This window comes from Dermochelys coriacea, chromosome 6 (assembly GCF_009764565.3).
Source record: "Dermochelys coriacea isolate rDerCor1 chromosome 6, rDerCor1.pri.v4, whole genome shotgun sequence".
In the NCBI taxonomy this organism is placed as follows: Eukaryota; Metazoa; Chordata; order Testudines; family Dermochelyidae; genus Dermochelys; species Dermochelys coriacea.
In genome coordinates, this window is record NC_050073.1 from 63,286,646 (window position 1) to 63,306,853 (window position 20,208).

General features: G+C 42.4%; 1 protein-coding gene across 20 annotated transcripts in view; it reads right to left on the minus strand.

The window, feature by feature from the left end:
• Positions 1–20,208, minus strand: part of NUMB (NUMB endocytic adaptor protein) — a 148,405-nt gene that overhangs the window by 40,730 nt on the left and 87,467 nt on the right. For 14 of the 20 annotated variants that reach the window (XM_038404428.1, XM_038404427.1, XM_038404424.2 and 11 more), the window contains one exon: positions 9,981–10,123. In XM_038404428.1, the coding sequence (XP_038260356.1) occupies positions 9,981–10,106 (126 nt within the window). In that variant the 5' untranslated portion in view covers positions 10,107–10,123. Of the gene's footprint in view, positions 1–9,980; positions 10,124–16,070; positions 16,177–20,208 lie in introns of all 20 variants that reach the window. The other 6 variants (XM_043515689.1, XM_043515697.1, XM_043515691.1 and 3 more) reach the window with 1 other exon arrangement.

Consider the following 20,208-nt stretch of genomic DNA (forward strand, 5'->3'; position numbering starts at 1 on the left):
CACTGTCCCCAAATACGACCATTCTGGGAAACACATGAAGGAGGGAGAAACATTACATTTAGATTGTCAAGTTCTTTGGCAGGGACTTGTTCTTTGTTACACAGCACAATAGGTCTGCATGGTATTTTACAGATCTACAACAAAGTTCCACTGAAATTAAAAATCTTCAGGAACTCAAAAACAGTGTGGGAGGCAAAAGCTTAATGTGCTTTTGTACAAAAGAGGTACATGTCTTCTTCATACCAAAGTCTACACAGAATGAGATTTTTTTTTGAAAGAGAAGCAGCAAATTCATTGGTGAAAGGCAGTCATTGTTACAAGGATCATGGCATCTCTAACCTCTCTGCAAAAAGCTGGATTTTTTCCAGTAATGTAAATAGTAAAAATACAGTATTGAACATATTTCCATTTAGCTTCCATGACAACCAAAACCAGGAATGACTGATACCACACTATCAACTTGCAGCCTTAAGATGCTCAATGCATTTCACTTTTTCACCAGGATTTCACCGACAACGCCTTTATAGAAAGCTAAAATCCCTGAAGACAGAGCCCAGTTCAAACAGTATGTTGTGTATAATACAGGTTCCTAAGACGATACCACTGAAGGTTGTCCTAATAACCAGTCAAAATTTTAACCAGTGTATCTGAACATTTTCAGAAACCAATCTTTATGGGATGGATGATGGAGCAAGTTATTACCCTGAACCTTCCACTCTAGAGAACAAGATTTAAACCTTAGCCGTGGCTGTATCATATGTGAAGAGGAGTACAGCGGTATCAGGGTAAGTAGAGTTTCTCCCCAAGACTTTAGATGATGCTGAGGCAAGTCAAACTGGGTCAGTCTATTCCTTCAGTGTGAAAAATGTGAGGCTTAAAATCTTTAAGGTTGGGGGATGCTTTCAAGAAGGGAACATGCAATCCATCTCCTGGCTGTTTGTCCCATACTGACATGACCCTCAACCTTGAGAAAGTAATGGAATGAACAGCGATTTCAATCTCAAGGCCTAGCATGACCAAAAATGTACACAGTTTGAGTCTGTTGATTTCCTACATCAACTACTTCTCTCCAGTAATATTTCCTAAGCGTTTGTCTTTTTCCCCATCCAGGATATATCTAAGTCTTTGCCAGGACCACATTTCAAAAACTTCAACTTTCTTTTTGTCAGCATTAACTTCCCACGATTCACATTCATAAATCACTAAGGAAAAAAGTCACAAATTTGTAGATTTTGAGATGCCTTGGTTTTTCCACGCTTTAAGGAAGGCTATAGCTGAGTAAGTCAGCCCTACTTTTCTTCAGAATTCTTTGGAACAGTCTCCTTGATTGGATATATATGATCTTGGATAATTAAATTCATTACTGCCTCTACAGCTTGTCCATTGATTGTGATGTCTGTTTGCATCCTGTTTTTGTTAGTCTGGTCAACATGCATGTTTGCTTTCAATCATATTCAGGAATAGTCCATATTCCTCACTACCTGTTTTTACACAGGTTTCAGAGTAGCAGCCGTGTTAGTCTGTATTCGCAAAAAGAAAAGCAGTACTTGTGGCATCTTAGAGACTAACAAATTTATTAGAGCATAAGCTTTTGTGAGCTACAGCTCACTTCATCGGATGCATTTGGTGGAAAAAACAGAGGAGAGATTTATATACACACACAGAGAACATGAAACAATGGGTTTATCATACACACTGTAAGGAGAGTGATCACTTAAGATAAGCCATCAGCAGCAGCGGGGGGGGGGGGGGGGGGGAAGGAGGAGGAAAACCTTTCATGGTGACAAGCAAGGTAGGCTAATTCCAGCAGTTAACAAGAATATCAGAGGAACAGTGGGGGGTGGGGAGAGGAGAAATAACATGGGGAAATAGTTTTACTTTGTGTAATGACTCATCCATTCCCAGTCTCTATTCAAGCCTAAGTTAATGGTATCCAGTTTGCAAATTAATTCCAATTCAGCAGTCTCTCGCTGGAGTCTGTTTTTGAAGCTTTTTTGTTGAAGGATAGCCACCCTCAGGTCTGTAATCGAGTGACCGGAGAGATTGAAGTGTTCTCCAACTGGTTTTTGAATGTTATAATTCTTGACATCTGATTTGTGTCCATTTATTCTTTTACGTAGAGACTGTCCAGTTTGGCCAATGTACATGGCAGAGGGGCATTGCTGGCACATGATGGCATATATCACATTGGAAGATGCGCAGGTGAATGAGCCTCTGATAGTGTGGCTGATGTGATTAGGCCCCATCATGGTGTCCCATGAATAGAAATGTGGACGGAGTTGGCAACGGGCTTTGTTGCAAGGATAGGTTCCTGGGTTAGTGGTTCTGTTGTGTGGTGTGTGGTTGCTGGTGAATATTTGCTTCAGATTGGGGGGCTGTCTGTAAGCAAGGACTGGCCTGTCTCCCAAGATCTGCGAGAGTGATGGGTCGTCTAAGGTGCCACAATTACTCCTTTTCTTTTTGCGAATACAGACTAACACGGCTGCTACTCTGAAACCTCTCCTTACAGTGTGTATGATAAACCCATTGTTTCATGTTCTCTGTGTGTCTATATAAATCTCTCCTGTTTTTTCCACCAAATGCATCCGATGAAGTGAGCTGTAGCTCACGAAAGCTTATGCTCTAATAAATTTGTTAGTCTCTAAGGTGCCACAAGTACTGCTTTTCTTTTTGTTTTTACACAGACTCCAATATTTGTTTCATTGCATTGGTGGTTGTAGCAAAGAGCATCGTTTCATCATGTTATCTGAGGTCAGTTAAGACATGTTCATCAATGGATATCCTAGCTCCTTCTACTCTGTCAAAACCTTCAAAGACTTGTCTCATAATAAATTCTGGGTATATGGTAAAGACGCTTGGGACAAAAAACACCCTCGTCTCTCATACTGCCCAGTGGAAAACCACTCACTGTGACCTACTGCCATTCACACCATGATCTCTTGGTGGTAGTGACTTCCAGTAAGAGGCTTTAAATCCTCATGTCTGACAGCACCTTCCAGAGATGCTTGTGTCAGACAGTATCACACTTTAAAGTAGTCAGCGAAGCACATGATGAATGGGTGATTGTAGTCTAAGTTCTTCAGTGATTTGCCTATGGCTGTCAAACAATTAAAAAAATAATTACAATTAATCACGAGATTAAAAAAAATTAATTGCACAGTGAAACAATAGAATACCATTTAAATATTTTTGGATTTTTTTCTACATTTTCAAATATATGGATTTCAACTACAACAAGAATACAAAAAAAGTGTATGCTACTCATTTTATATTTTTGATTACAAATATTTGCACTGTAAAAAAGAGGAGTGGCCCGACAGGTCACACTCCCACTGTCCTTCCTTGGATCCAGGGAACATTGGACCATTGCTTTTTGTGCTTCTTCCTTGGCACTAGTGAAGGGGAACAGTGCAGAAAGACACATGCCACCAGAGGAGCACTCTGCACAGATGCCAAGGTACCCTATGCCAGCTTGACTCCGATGCTGGTCTGAGTGCAGCTTCCATCAGGATGAACCTTAGTCTAGCTTCTGTGTCCTTTTCCCAGATGAGGCTTGAACTGGTGGCAGATCTGGCAACGCTCTCACATATGACCTTCCTCCAGACAGCAGGAATGCGGGTCACTCACCAGCATGGGCTTGCCATAGGATGCACAGAGTTTGAAGCATGGAAACCAGTGCATGCCTGGCCCCAAGGGCAGAGGATGTCCCTCTAAACAAAAGTGAGGGTCCAACTATTTACACTACTACCAAAAAGAAAAACGGAAGGGAACGAAATTTGGAAAGCAAAAACAACAAGAACTACTGATTAATACCTTGCTGAGGTAAGAGAAGCTGTTGTAAGGCAGTAAGAAGGAACAGAGGGTGTGGGGCTGGCCAGGCCCCTTATAAGGGCAAATGAGCGCACAGCACCAGAGGGCCCCAATGGATATCACTGAGGGAAAAATCGCTGGCGATTGTGCATGCATAGCGCACACACCTACCATGGAAAGGAAAATGAACAAGCACTCGAAGAAGAACAGATCAGTTTCACTTGGGAAGTCCAATATCTAGGAAGGTAAAAATAATTTGGGTGTAGAGAAGAAAACCACCAAGTCCCACCATAGCTTGCAGATCTTATAAACTCTGCATGCTCCCAAGCACTTGACTCTTATGTGACACTCTGACATATCTAACTCAGCATAGGCTAACTTTAAAATATGATTTTCAACATATCAAGTGTTGCCAGATCTCACAATTTTATCGTGAGTTTCTATTCAGGTTTTTTTCTCCCCTTAAAGCACTGAGCTCCTGAAATCTTGTGATGAGGCAAGAGTCTCAGCTTTCATTTAAGAAATTAAGTTTCTAGTTCTCTGTTACAGAGAAAGGCTTGAAAACATGACCCCAGGATAACCTACAAGTTCAAAAATCAAAAGGCCAATATAAAAAGAATCTTGATTTTAAAAAATTATGATTTTGGGGGGCCTGAACTCATGACTTTTGATGTTAGAGATACTGGATCTCATTCTGTGCACTAAAAATGCAATGATCTTTCATATAAACTCTCTATTTAAAATCTCAAATCAGCTGTTTTGTAACTACGGTGTGATCAAATCAAGAGAATTTTTAAACTACAAGCAACAAATCTTTTTCATGCCCTGTATCTTTAATAGGTTACCTGGACAACAATTTTAAACAAAATCTGAGACTGCGTTCTGGTGATAGACCAAAGAGGAGGGACACAAAGTTAGGCTCACAATGGATAATGAGACTCACCTTACCAGTGCTGACCACTTTTCCATAAATTTATTTATATGGCTTTCAAGTTCTTTTCCACAGCCTTAACACCGTTTCCTTATATTAATTTTCAAATGGTAATTGCTGTGGCCCTTTTTAAATTTAGTATTTCCTTGCTGCTGTGCTTGTTCTTAAAAGTGGTTATAAGTCACTGCTGACAGAGAATAAGATAGTCATTACTCCTTTAATAGGAATGCAAAGTAGTGCTTATATGAAGCATAATTAAGACATTATGTCACCCTTGAATGTTAACCTTTATTATTTTTAATACAATGCATTCCCACATGTTGCAGAGTTTAAAACTTCCATGTTCCAGAAGGTCCTATACATTGCTAGCATGCAGCTCAACTTGCTACTAATATTTCAGACTGATTTTATTTAAAATAGCAATCAACACTAAGGGTCATAATATAAATCAATGCATATTAAGTTATATATTTGGTGGTCTGTGTATTTGTGCAGAGTAGTCTATACTTCTGATCTAGATCAGCAAAGTGACATTCAAGACCAATTCATTCTTAAAAAGGCATTGAATAAACTGATTCAACATTTGTTTTTTTGATATTTTTATATTAAGGCATTTTAACCAATAAGATTTCAGGATGCAAATTAAAGACAAGAATGAGGAAAGGAGAAAACAGGAAAAGGGTTAAATGGTAGTTGAAGGGAACACAGGAACATGAGGACAGTGGCTGATTTGCTACTGATGTCAAGCCCGGTGGGGACATAAAAGTAAGGCTATGATTTAATCATGGGTGTTTTTAGTAAAAGTCATGGACAGGTCATGGACCTTGAGTTTTTATTTCTTACCTGTGACCTGTCCATGACTTATACCATAAATACCAGATTGAATTTTAGGGTGGGTGCTGAGGGGCGGATTCCAATAGGCCAGCAGCTGCTAGTGGGGAGCCCTGGAGAGCTAGCAGCTGCCCCGGGACTGCTGCTTGGGCGGTCCCCAAGGCCAGCTGCCCAGAGTTGCCAGAGCAGCAGCTGCAGAATCGCTCCTGCAGCGGCCAGCTGTTTGGGCAGCCCTGGGGTCAGCCACACTGGCCCCTGCAGTAGTCACAAAGCTCTACGTATAAGCTATTCATAAAGTGATCTTTGGCTTAAAAAAGGTTGGAGACCACTGATATACAGGTTTAGAAGATTACACTGGAGAGACTAGCATTATCTGAAAGGGGGCAGGAGAGCTTTATCCCAGAGTCCTAATATCTCTTTGCTCTATGGACTTTCCCTATGCTCCTACATCAGCTTTTCCAGTAGTGGTACCTTAGTGCCCAGGAAAGCCAAGCTAGCAGTGTCATGTGTAGCCTTCTAGGCATCAATGTCCAAGTTACATGTAGCCATGGAGTCTATGAAGAGCAATAGCAGGTTGGCCAAGTAATTAGCTAATGAAAACTCTGACATGTGACTAGTATCTCATACCACTGAGTCACTACAACCAATAAAACTGTTGCAGGCAAATTAGATACAGAGGAAGGGTGGCAATTGGACGTGTCACCGCCATGACTGTGGATTCATAGTTAAAGGTCTGTGCACAGTGGATATGAATAGCTTTGTATCTGATATGTTTAGAATACTATAATCAAAGAAATCTGTTACTGTATGACAGTGGTCTCCAACCTTTTTACACACAAGATGACTTTTTGAATTTAAGATCAACCCAGGATCTACCCCTTCCCTTCCCCGAGGCCCCGTCCCGCTCACTAGTGTCATTTGTGGTTTATAGATCCAAAATCCTTCAGGGATTGTCACAAATTAGTGTAACATTCTCAACTGTGGGGTGTGTGTTGGCTGAGCATGGGGTTGGGGGTGTAGGAGTGAGGGTTGTAAGCTCTGGGAGGGAATTTGGGTGCTCTGGACTGGGGCAGGGAGTTGGGGTAGAGGATGGGGTGCAAGGTGCTGTCTCCCCGCAAAAAGTCCAGGCGTGCAGCAGAGCTCAGGCAGGCTGCTTGCCCACCCTGGCCCCATGCCACTCCCAGAAGCATCTGGCTGCTGGCATGCTGGTACATCTCTGCGGCCCCTGGGGCGGGAAGAAAGAGGCAGCAGGTCTCCATGCACTGCCTGTGCCCGCAAGCATCATCCCTGCAGCTCCCATTGGCCAGAAACCAGGCAATGGGAGCTGTGGGAATAGTGCAGCACATGGAGCCACCGGCCCCCCCACTTCCCCTCCCCCTGGGGGTTGCAGAGGCATGCCAGCAGCCAGCTGATTCCAGGAGCAGCGTGGGGCCAGGGCGGGCAGACAGGCAACCTGCCTGAGCTCTGCTGCGCCCCTGGAATTTTAGTGGCTCAGAGATCACAACTAACTGGCAGAGGCTCCAGGATCTACCAGTTGATCACGATCAATGGGTTGGTGACCACTGCTGTATGGGGATAAAAGTAGTGTAAATGGTCAACTTAAGATCTTAATATAAAACTCATGCAGTCCATCCTTCCTCCCTCCCTTCCTGTTTTAGCCATCACTGAGCATAAAAATAAAATTTCATCTCAGTCTCCCCACTAAATTGAAGGCTAGTTAGAAAGCTAAAGAAAAAAAACTGACTATGAAAATTCTGATATATTAATGATGCAGATATAATTAAAAAATGTGTAAGCTGTCATCAACACTGTGGAAAAATCAAATATTGATGGAAAGCCTAAGTCATTTGACACTAGCAGTATAGGATCCAATGTCAGAATGTAAACCCATTCTGTTCTCACTTTTATACAAAGTGGCAAAGTTTTGCATGTTTCTTTCACTTGGACCTTGCTGGTGAATATACCCTGTATTCCATTTGAATACTCTAGAATCTGAACACTTCCCTGTGATTGCTCTTGAAGCAAGTAGAACTCCGCGCAAGGTCAAAAAAGTAGAGCCTGATAGCTACATCTTACTCAATCTCCACATTTCATCCCATTTACAAAGAAAAAGTTAGACAAATAGCAAACACTTTAACTGGCTTTAGTTAGCCTTTATGCTAGCAATAGGCCAATTTCCAAAACAGAGCTCAGTGATATAGATTAAATAATTGTTTAGCAATAATATTTTAAAAATACTAAGCTCCATATAGCTTCAAGTGTATGTTTTACTTCAGCAAAGGATATCTTACATCCTATTGACAGGTTTCAGAGTAGCAGCCGTGTTAGTCTGTATTCGCAAAAAGAAAAGGAGTACTTGTGGCACCTTAGAGACTAACAAATTTATTTGAGCATAAGCTTTCGTGAGCTACAGCTCACTTCATCGAATGCATCCGATGAAGTGAGCTGTAGCTCACGAAAGCTTATGCTCTAATAAATTTGTTAGTCTCTAAGGTGCCACAAGTACTCCTTTTCTTCTTACATCCTATTGTAACAACACTATATGGATGATTCTCAGCTCTCCGTAAAATAAGCCTAATCCTTTCAAGACTCTGAATCAATCATCTTAATTGTTCAGTAACCTTTTGGGCATCTCAAAACAAAAGCTGATGGCAGAGTGAGGCAGCAGTATTGTCTCCACAGCATAAGTACACTTTAACACAAATGCTGTCTCTCTCTGCAACATCCACTTATGGGTTATTGAAAGGGAAGGTCTTGTTTCTATTTTCACAGTGTATCAGACTGTTGGGATCTCTGGAAAAAAGTCTATTTTAAAATGTTTTGTTCTCCACTGATGTTCATCAGGAAGCAGGAACACCCATTTAGATATAAACCCATATATAACAGCACGCTTTCCTGAAGTACAGTGCATTATTGAACAGTCCCCAAGAATTGTCTGACAGGATGCTCTCCTTCAACAGGGCAAGGTTATATTCCTCTAAACAAAATATAGTTCCACCCACCAAACTAAACTTCAAATTTGGTTTATCTTGTTTGCTCATGACGACGTATTTCCTGCCTGTATCTGTTAAATACTGGTTATCATCCACTTTACATCCCAAAGCTAATAAACCATTTTCCATTACTGCCCATCTCAATGCATAGTGTACTGAGACACAATCAGAGCAATTTGCTATCATCAATAGGTCTGGTTAACTTCTGCGATTAGAATTCAACTTCTCATCTTAAATCTGATTTTAAATATGAACTCCATTATACACCAGTGGAGCCAAGTAAGCCTGCACAGGGCAACCTACATGCACGAGAAGTATTTTAACTCAGTAATTTTTCCAATAGACCACCAAAATGATTTAATTCTACAAGTTAGTTACAGCACAGATCAGGAAAACATGGCTTTGATAAAGCTCCAGCAACACATCATCATGTAAAGCAGTGGTCTCAATTTTTTGGATCGTGCACTCCCAGGGCCAGCTCTAGGGAACCCCCCTCCCCGGAAAAAAAAAAAAAAAAAAAAAAAAAAAAAAAAGAGCTGCCGCCAGTGTGCCGCCAAAGACTGAGCGGGGAGAGCCAGGCTACCGCCGGCATGCCACCAAAGAATCAAAGGTCCAGGAGCGCTGCTGGCGCCGTGCTGGTGGCACTCCTTCGGTGGCGCTCCTCCTGTGCGCACCCCACTTTGGAGACCACTGATGTAAAGGATTATTTATTTGCTTACCTTTTTACCAGAGGATACTCCTTTACTGTTACATTGTTTTTAATCTTTGGGAACACATGTCCAGAGAAAGATTGGTGCATCTTATAATTCTATGAAACAAACATCTGCCACTACAACTAAAGATCCTAACTTGTAGCATAACAAGTATGACATGGGAAAAGTTATTTATGCCAGTGCAACATGTAGGGATCACAGAAGCAGTTTCACTTTGAGTTAATCCAGATGCTCAACAGACTAGAAGTTAGGAGACATTCTAGCTTTTATACCTAGCCTCTTATAATATCTTATCAGAACTCTGAATTATGTATGTGCTCTTTATGACAGCCCCTCCCTTCTAGTCCAAGGCTAAAACACAGCATTTAATATAGAAAAGCTTAACAAATAGTCGACATGCACATGCTTCAGAAGCCTCAGTATTTGGGGATACTATATATTACAGTTTTAAAGTAGCAGAAAACATCTGAACTATTTTCCTGCACAATGCCCTGTGTCTCTGAAAGGAGCCTTTAAAATGTCATTTTCCTTTCTGTGTACTGGCATGTAATCCTTCGGTGTCCAACACCTTAGAAGCTGACCAGTTTCTAGAGATTACTGTGGAGCTACTTAGGGTATGTCTATTCTGCAATAAAATATCCATTGCAACAAAAAGACTGACTGGGGTTCATGGGCTAGTACGAGAAAGGCAGAAACTCTTACCTTAACTGGAAAGCTGCATCTTCCACTGCGAACCCCTTCTTCATCTGTTTGCCATTGGTGAGGCCTACTAGCCTCTGGGACGTAAACATCTTTCTTTCGCCTAAAACTCTGTCGTAATTTGTTCATTTCTCAGTTTTCACGTCCTAGAGAAGAAAAATATATGTATTTCAGTAGGTATCAAAATTAAGTTTTTCCCACAGTTTAGGCCCACCAATATCACTATGTTATTATGCGAAAAATTTGTGCTTCTACAGAAATAGATGGAAGTCTCTCAAAGCAAAGTGGCTTAGTAAACAAGGAGCCAGTTAGAGGTGGGATCTGAGAAGGCTCTGCTTGTATAAGGGCATTATGCTCAACTAGCCAACAGCAACATCAGATGGAGTAAAGTAATGGTAATCTAGAAGGAACAACCTTGACATCCCCCTTCCATCCTGAACTTTCTAGACACCTCCAAAATGAAGTCTCCCTTTTGACCAGAAGGTTTTAGTATGCAAACCAAACCAGGCAAGCCAGGCACATGCCTCTTTAGATCAAGGGGTGGCCCCAGGAAGCATGGGGATTGTATGTCCAAATATGTGAGCTGAGGGGCTTTGAAAGCTCATTTCAAAAGCATTTTGAAAAGAGCACCACATTAAACTTATATGGAGAAAATTTCACAGTGGACATTTTTGCTTTCCAAGTAAAACTATTAGACACTGAGCTACATGGAAAATGATTCACTTTTGTCTGTATTTACAATTCCCGACATCAAAACGGCTTAAAATCCTCAAAAACCACAGCTGTCACATAACTGAACACAGGAAGGGATTAAAAGTTAAAGTAACTTGTTGCCAACCTCACTCCTAGTCAACCTAGTTTTCAGAAGAAATGTCAAGCCCTTTCCATCTGCAACACTAAAGCACTCTGGCCATTCCAAATGACAAAAGGTCTGAGTTTTGTCATTAACCCCCCCCCCCCCCCCAAGCTTTGTGCAACTGTCACTTTGTTATAAATTAATATGGTAATTGAGCAAAGCAGTTCTCTATTGTTTTATATGGGTGTGGTGATATTAATAAACCCAGACAAAGGAAACGAAATTTTGGATTGCCAGTTTGTTTCCCTAGCATTCTTTATTTTCCTATAGCCTATTTTAAAAAGTGACACTGTCAAAATCATCATTTAAAGCTATCTTTATGATTCTAGCAATAAGGCATCAAGAAGTATGCTTGTTCCTGGAATAGGGAATGCCTCATACTTCAATCTCATTGGAAGATTTAAGAAGCACTACAGATAAATTCCCAAGCCTGACTTCCTTCCTCATACCACCAAAGAGTCTTCCTCTGCAACGACACTGTTTCCTAGGTTGACCCTAGAAGATGAATCCTGAATCCTCAGAAACAAGAAAAAGCACTCATGGGGAATGAAAATGGGGGAAGGAGGGAAAAGAAAGAACACAAGCATGGAACTAAAATTTCCATAGCTGGTTAATGCTAGCATTGCCAACTCTCAGAAATTTATCACAGGTCAGTCACATAATTTTGCCCTCTGCAGCAGGTGCTCGCAAAATGATGGAGACTTCCAGCCATCATGCAATTTGGGAGCAGAAGCCTGCACTCACCTTTTCCCTAGGAGCAACTCCCATTCCCTTCTCCCCAGCCCCTGCAAATACCTACTGCTTCCATGATCCCTTCCTTCCTCCCCACTTGCCCACAGCCAATCCTGACTCCTCCTCACCACTCCCCAGGCCTACTTTTGACTCCACAACATTGCTCCACACTCTCCCTGTTCCCAGCTCCTGCTTCTGATCACTTCCTTCCCACTGACAGTCCAGGCACTGGCAGCTCCCTGCAATCTGGCCCCTTACATACCTTCCCTCCCCCTGCCCTAATGTCTCACCACTTACATGTTGGGCTGGTACTTACTACCCAAACCAAAGCCTCCGCACTCTGGGCTTTTCAGCCAATACTTGCTGTCCTGAACCTTCCCTGCAGCCACTGGCCCTCCCCACTCCCAAAGTACTTCTGTCCCCTAATCCCATTGACTGCCACTGCTCCAACCATACCCCCAGCCTGGGAAACTTCTTGGGGGGCGGGGTAGTTAATGGTCTTGATCCCCCTACAGGCTTCTGGGGTTACTAACCAGCTTGTGCCTCCACCTTTGCCTTGGGGCCATCAAGGAAGCACAGTGCATTCCCCCTGCCCTGAATCCAAGAAGGCACCATTGGAGAGGGGATCCCTTCCATCCTGCAAGCTGGCACAGCTGGCTTCCACTTTTAACCAGTTGAGTACTACAAAGCTTTGCCTCCAGGAGGGTGAGGAATTACTCCCTAGGGAGGGGGTAGCCCAAATATGGGCAGGGATGCCACCTGTCACTGAGAAAAAGCTCCCCTTGGTGGTAACCTTCAAGCCCCCTTCCACCTGCACATAGGACTCAACTGGGATGTGGCAATTTGGGGGATTTGTTTAAGTGTTTCTTATGAATTCTGGTTTATCTTATGAAATTGCTATATCATGGAATGACTGCGTAAATGGAGTCATCCCTGTGCTGTCAGGCACAACCTTGACAGCTCCATTCAAGTGGGAGCATCAAGGAAGGGCTGAAGACTAGGGAAACCAGCCAGGTATGCCGGAACCAGGGCAGGCTCTGAGGGCCATGGCCCCAACATTTTTTACTCACTTTAAGGGCAAGTGACCGAGAGCGGAGAGTAGCAAGTAGGCCTCAGTGGAAGAGGCAGCATGAGGGCGGGACCATGGTTTGGGCATCTGTTCCCCGCCCAAACATCTCTATGGAGCTTCTGGCACTCCTGAAACCAGCCCCACAAAATTGGTCTGCAATGTGGGGGTTTGGACCAGGGGAATTTCCTCAGGAAGCAGAGCAAAAAGGTCTTAAAAGCAACAGAGCCTGAGGATACATCTATACTGCAAACACACAAAAATCCACAACACTCCACAGAAATGAGTCTCAGAGCCCAGGTCAACTGATTTGGGCTTGTGGGGCTCACGCGAAGAGGCTAAACATAGTAGTGTAGACGTTCCACTTGGCTGGAACCCAGCGTCTGAGACCCATCCCCACACTGCTGTATACATAGCTATTTTTAGAGCATGAGCCTTGCTGTTCCATGTCTGTCAACTAGGTGAAGACACACACTAGGTGTAGACATACCCACAGAGATAAAAGGAAGCTTAAGCTGGAGACAAGAACAGGGATCCTATTTATCTATGGGACCAGTTGAGGAAGAATTAAACTAGCTGCACTGAAGAGACACTCACCATGATTCAGAGGGGAAGCCATGTATAGAAAGGATGATCCTGGACTCCTCAGATGACTCTGACCTAAGCCCAAAGAATGCTTGAGTGCAGAAGAAACTAAGGCAGAAAAATCTATAGGTGTTGTGTCTAGGTATGTATAGATCTTGTTCTAGCTGAAGTAAAGAGTGATTGGGTTTTGGAATCCTTACATAGCCTACGTCTGCTTTCACTGTCATATGTCCCTGAAGAGGTGAACTATAAATCCAGAACACGCAAGGTTGGAACTCTAGAAAAGGGTGTGCCTAAGTTACTAGAAAATCTGGTGGGTCTTCACTAGTTCTGGAGGTCTAAGGCAACTGGGACATGAGGTCCCATTTCTAGAGATGACAGAACCTGTGCCCAGGAAATGTGCTAATCAGGTCAAGGAAAGAGTGCTGCTCCCTATTCAGACCTAGAGAAACTTAAGAGCACAAGGGTCCAGTGTGGTAGGACCCAAATACAACAATCTGGTGACTATCCAACTAGTGAAGCTTTACCAGGGCTGTATAATGGGGATGGGAAGTAATCCCTTCCTGCTCTCAGTGGGGAGGGGTGTGTGTGTGTGTGTGTGTGTGTGTGTGTGTAAGGTAAAATCCTCCTCCATCTGCCGTATGTCTTGTGGGAGTAAGGGAGTTTGACTCCCTACTCTCACTCTACCCCACTATCTTGGGGGGTAAATCAGATTACTCCATCCACCACTGTCTTAGGGGGGAAAAAAAAAAAAAAAGAAAAGGAGTACTTGTGGCACCTTAGAGACTAACAAATTTGAGCATAAGCTTTCGTCCGATGAAGTGAGCTGTAGCTCACAAGCACTTATGCTGAAATAAATTTGTTAGTCTAAGGTGCCACAAGTACTCCTTTTCTTTTTTGCGAATACAGACTAACACGGCTGCTACTCTGAAACCTGTCTTAGGGGACAGCATATTGTTATGGGGACAACATAAGAATGGACCTACTGGGTCAGGCCAAAGGTTCATCTAGCCCAGTATCCTGTCTTCCGACAGCGGTCAATAGGTGCCCCAGAGGGAATGAACAGAAGAGTTAATCATCAATTGATTCATCCTTGGTCGCACATTCCCAGTTTCTGGCAAACAGAGGCTAGGGACACCATCCCAGTCCATCCTGGCTAACCACCATTGATGGACCTACCCTCCATGAACTTATCTACTTCTTTTTTTTAAACCCACAGTTATAGTCTTGTCCTTCACAGCATCCTCTGGCAAGGAGTTCCACAAGTTGACTGTGCATTGTGTGAAGAAATACTTCCTTTTGTTTTAAAAAACTGCTCCCTATTAATTTCATTTGGTGACCCCTAGTTCTTGTGTTGTGAGAAGGAGTAAATAACACTTGCTTATTAAATTTCTCCACACCAGTCATGATTTTATAGATTTTATAGATTTTCTATCATGTCCCCCCCAGTCATCCCTTTTCCAAGCTAAAAAGTCCCAGTCTTATTAATCTCTCCCCATATGGCAGCCCTTCCATTCCCCTAAACATTTTTGTTGCCCTTTTCTGAACCTTTTCCAAATCCAATATTATCTTTTTTGAGATGGGGCGACCACATCTGTACGCAGTATTCAAGATGTGGGCGTACCATGGATTTATATAGAGGCAATATGTATTTTTTTTTCTTATCTTATTATCTATCCCTTTCATAATGATTCCCAACATTGTTTGCCTTTTTGACTGCCACTGCACATTGAGCGGCTGTTTTCAGAGAACTATTCACAATGACTCCAAGATCTCTTTGAGTGGTAACAACCAATTGAGACCCCATCATTTTATATGTATGGTTGGGATTATGTTTTCCAATGGAGGTACTTCAATGCATCATCTCTGCAATTCATGATTCCTCACCCAGCAGCTACTTGAAACAACAATGTCCTCATTGCTCTTTCCTCTCCCAAAAGTCTCCTTAATGTTAATAAATATGCAAGAGTTAGTAGAATTGTGCTTATCAAACATATTGGGAGTAAGCAAGGAGAGTTCAAAAACCAGATCAAAAGTGATTTAATCATTAAAGAATTTCATGATGGGGGTTGACTTGATTTTTGAATTTGTGATTGGCAAAACTGTAAAGCAGTTTGGTAGTAAAAATAATTTTAACAGCAGAGGAAAAGTGTGAACTCGTATGTGATTTAACTAGAGCAACATCAAACATGGGTTTGATTAGCTAAAAATAAAATAAGATGTGGAAATGAGTGCACACTCAGCACCTGCGTGCAAAGAGATCACATTTCTTATCACAAATTCTGCTGATGCTATTGACAAAGTTAATCACTCCAAACAAGTAACTCCTCCACATTCATGAAGTCCTAACTAGGTAAGTTCAAAGTTCTTTGAATAATAAAAGAGTGCTGAGTGTGCAAAGAAAACTGCAGAACTGTTCTAAAGAGGATAGTAGAGTAACTAACTTAGAATTTTGCTTTACACATGAAAAACACCTTTAAGATAAAAAACATGCAGATTAAGAATTCCAGCCTCAAGAGCCTTAGGGAACATGAATTTCTATAGGAGTTTGGCCAGCCCAGAACAGCTGATTATTTTGTCTAAGGATTATTTTGTACTAAGAGGCAGAGTTAACCAATAACCATAGGAGGAGGACTGGTTGAGAGTTTTCCATCTCAACTGTTGCTAGAAGATTAGTTCAAAACAATTTTTCTTGAAAATGTCTCTGTAGAAGTTTTACTTTTCTGTCAGAAACCCAAATATGCCAAACCCCAAAATATTTTGGCCAATTATTTTGTTTGCCACAACGCCTCATAGAAGTTGTACTTCGGTTACCACATCTCCCCCATTCTCCTCTATGGATCAGGCTCCCCACCTGGATTTCTCCCATCAGCTATGGGACTCCATGATGCACTTCCTCCGCCAAGATGGGAGACTGGTGCATTATTCCAACCAGATTTATTTCAGCCAGAAAACTCAGCCTACAGAAGAGAAAGGGAACATGAGGTCCCTGAACTACAACTCCCATGAGGAACTAGGGTAGCATTTTCACCAAAATATTTTTAATTTTCACCAAAAATATTAACGTTTTGTGCAAAAAAAAGTCCATTTCCCAGTGAGCTCTATGATCATGTGCTTTCACAACTTAGTTGCAGGAACTGAAATGGACCCTTTAAAGCAGGGTTGGCCAAACTTTTTGGCCTGAGGGCCGCATCAGGTTTATGAAATTGTACGGAGGGCCGATTAGGGGAGGCTGTGCCTCCCCAAACAGCCAGACATGGCCCAGCCCCTGCCCCCTATCTGACTCCCCTGGGAACCCCTGCCCCATCTATCCCCCCTTCTCCCTGACCGTCCCCTGCCCCTAATTACCCCTACCACCCCACTCAACCCCCCTCCTGCCTGACTGCCCCCCCTCCAGGACCCCTGCCCCATCCACCCTCCCTGCTCTCTGTCCCCTGACCACCCCCCGTTGCCCCATCCAACCCCTTCTCTCCTTCTTGACTGCCCCCCTGGGACCCCTGCCCCCATTCAACCGCCGTTCCCTGCCCTCTGACTGCCCCAACCCCTACCCACGTCTCCGACCACCTCCTGAACTCCCCTACCCTCTATCTAACCACCACCCAGCTCCCTGCCCCCTTACCACACTGCCTGGAGCACTGTTGGCTGGCAGCATGGCTGCACAGGCAGCCATGCTCTGCCACGCAGCACAGAGCACCGGGTCAGGGTGGGATCAGCAGCCCCACCACCCAGAGCATTGTGCAGCATGGCGGTGTGGCTGCAGGGGACGGGGGACAGCATCCCGGGCTAGGAGCTCAGGGGCTGGGTAGGACAGTCCTGCAGGCCACATGTGGCCTGCAGGCTGTAGTTTGCCCACCTCTGCTCAACAGCAATAGAAACCATTACCTACTTAGGATTAATTTCTGTCCAACTAGTCAGAACAACTATTTGCCCCAACAAATAAAAATAATGAAAAATTGAAAGAAACTGAACTGTTATCAGAATCACCCAACAGCCCAAAGTAGTTTGTCCTACAAACAGCCACCTGATTGGCAATGCACGTCATCCCCGTCCCATCCAATTTAAAATTATTATAGCTAATGTTAAAAAATTATATAGTACACAGGTTAAGAAAAGAGTGTCTGTACATCTAGGTAAAGTGCTTAGACTTACTAAGATGTTAAATAAGTAATTCACACTGGATGCATATCTGAGATTCAGGAAACAGACAGATTGCTGTCACTGTGACAAAATGCTCAAATTCTTATGACAATCTTCTCTAAACAATAGTTTAAAAACCTAGCACAAAAAAATGCCCCCACCCCAGTCATTTGCAGATTGGCATTTTCATATAGTTGTAACATGTATCCAACAACATTACTGCAAACCCACCTAGTCTAGCCCAGGCTGGTGATTTATTCTTTCTGTACCAAATAGATGGATACAGTCGTATCACTAGAATGGCTTTTACTCCTTCTCAGGGGCTATTATGGCTAAAAATCATCAGTTACTGGTTTCTGTACTTAGCATGTTTAGTGTTTTACATTTTCAGAGTTTCATCCACAAATGAAATCAGCCAATTTCCACCTGCTGGAAGAAGAAAGTATCCAATTTGTCGGGGCCATTATAGGGGACTATGGAGAAATTAAATTTTATATTGTTTAGAGTTCTATTTAAGAGCCAAGATGGACAACTTCCAAGTTTAATGCATAAAAATGTACTGCAATTTGTTACAAAAAGTGAAGAAACAGATCGACAGAGCCAGAAGAGTACCCAGAAGTTACCTACTACAGGATAGGCCCAACAAAGAAAACAACAGAACACCACTAGCCTCACCTTCAGTCCCCGACTAAAACCTCTCCAACGCATCATCAAGGATCTACAACCTATCCTGAAGGACGACCCGTCACTCTCACAGATCTTGGGAGACAGGCCAGTCCTTGCTTACGGACAGCCCCCAAACCAAGCAAATACTCACCAGCAACCACACACCACACAACAGAACCACTAACCCAGGAACCTATCCTTGCAACAAAGCCCATTGCCAACTGTCTCCACATTTCTATTCAGGGGACACCATCATAGGGCCTAATCACATCAGCCACACTATCAGTGGCTCATTTACCTGCACATCTACAAATATATGCTATCATGTTCCAGCAATGCCCTTCTGCCATGTACATTGGTCAAACTGGACAGTCTACATAAAAGAATGAATGGACACAAATCAGACGTCAAGAATTATAACATTCAAAAACCAGTTGGAGAACACTTCAATCTCTCTGGTCACTCGATTACAGACCTAAATGTGGCAATTCTTCAACAAAAAAGCTTCAAAAACAGACTCCAACGAGAGACTGCTGAATTGGAATTAATTTGCAAACTGGATACAATTAAGTTAAGCTTGAATAGAGATTGGGAGTGGATGGGTCATTACACAAAGTAAAACTATTTCCCCATGTTTATTCCCCCCCCCCCCCGTTCCTCAGACATTCTTGTCAACTGCTGGAAATGGCTCACCTTGATCATCACTATAAAAGGTTCCCCCCCCCCCCGCTCTCCTGCTGGTAATAGCTCACCTTAACTGATCACTCTCTTTACAGTGTGTATGGTAACACCCATTGTTTCATGTTCTCTGTGTATATAACTCTCCCCACTGTATTTTCCACTGAACGCATCTGATGAAGTGAACTGTAGCTCATGAAAGCTTATGCTCAAATAAATGTTAGTCTCTAACAAGTCCTTTTCTTTTTTCATAGAAATGAAGTTATTCCTAAAAATCAAGGTGATTACCCCATAAAATAAATACAGACCAGTTCCCCACTAAATCCCAAGTTTCTACAAACTAACCAGAGGTTAAGTTCAAAAGTTATCCAAGATAATGAGCCAATTTAAAAATTTCATTTTATTTTGTGCACTTGGCATAGTCAGTTTCACTGTTATGTACTATCCGTAAATAGCCCGTAAATTTCCCCTTTCCATAGGTCTTTCACACAGCAACAGACAAGAGGAAAAATCTGCAAAGGCAACTATAAAAATGAAAAAGTTGGCAGAGCGACTCTGGCAGGTCTGGTGTGGGCACCTGAAACTACTTTTAAACTTTAGTAGAGTTTAAATTAGCAGCCTTACAAGTTTCCTCATTCAGAGAGCAACTAGTTACATTCTCAGTCTGAAGGACTACACAGCCAACCACAAATCTGATGAAGATTTAATCTAATGAATTCTAACATGAACCAGGGGTAGTCAAACCAGATACAAACACCACTTTTTCCACTTGGACTGTAAAGGGATATGATCCATTTTAGACCAAGTCTTTGATCATGGGTAAGGTTTGTGAAACTGTTCAGGGTGCTTGGTACCACCTGTTGCCACACCCATGGATTAAACAAATACTGAATGTTTTCAAGCTCCCTTTGATCAAAATACAAACATCATATAGGAGCACAAAATACCAATAAAGTCTTTAGCCAATAGAAAAGTAATTAGGAAGGTCATGTGAGAGGAAGCTCTCTGTGCAATCCTCCTATTTTGCAAGGGAAACCAGCCTTTTCAAGTACAAGTCCCTTGAAGAAAATAGGTCAGATTCACTCATCTGTCCGACTCCTAAAGTAAACAAATTTCAACTAATGGAAAAAACAAGTTTTAAAAACAGTTTTTGCTGAAAGGATTCTTCTAGAACTGCATTACTAGTCTAGCCTCCACATTACATTGCAAGTCTGTGCACATTTTATGATAGGTCTCTCTTTAAAGCAAGTCAAGAAAAAAAAAACTCTGCAGTTTTGGTTACACCAATTTTAAGCGATGCCCATGCCCAGTAAATAAATAATGCACTGCCACCTAGCAATAGATCTTTTTTGATAGCTAAAATTAACATATACCATCTCTAGCATAGAGTGACAGGTACGCTGCCCAGAAATTAAAATCTAAATAAGAGTTGGAGCAACAACCATTCTCTATTTTTTCGTCTATAATATGCTTTGTACCGGAAATACTCAATGTTAGGTGTAAGATAGTCA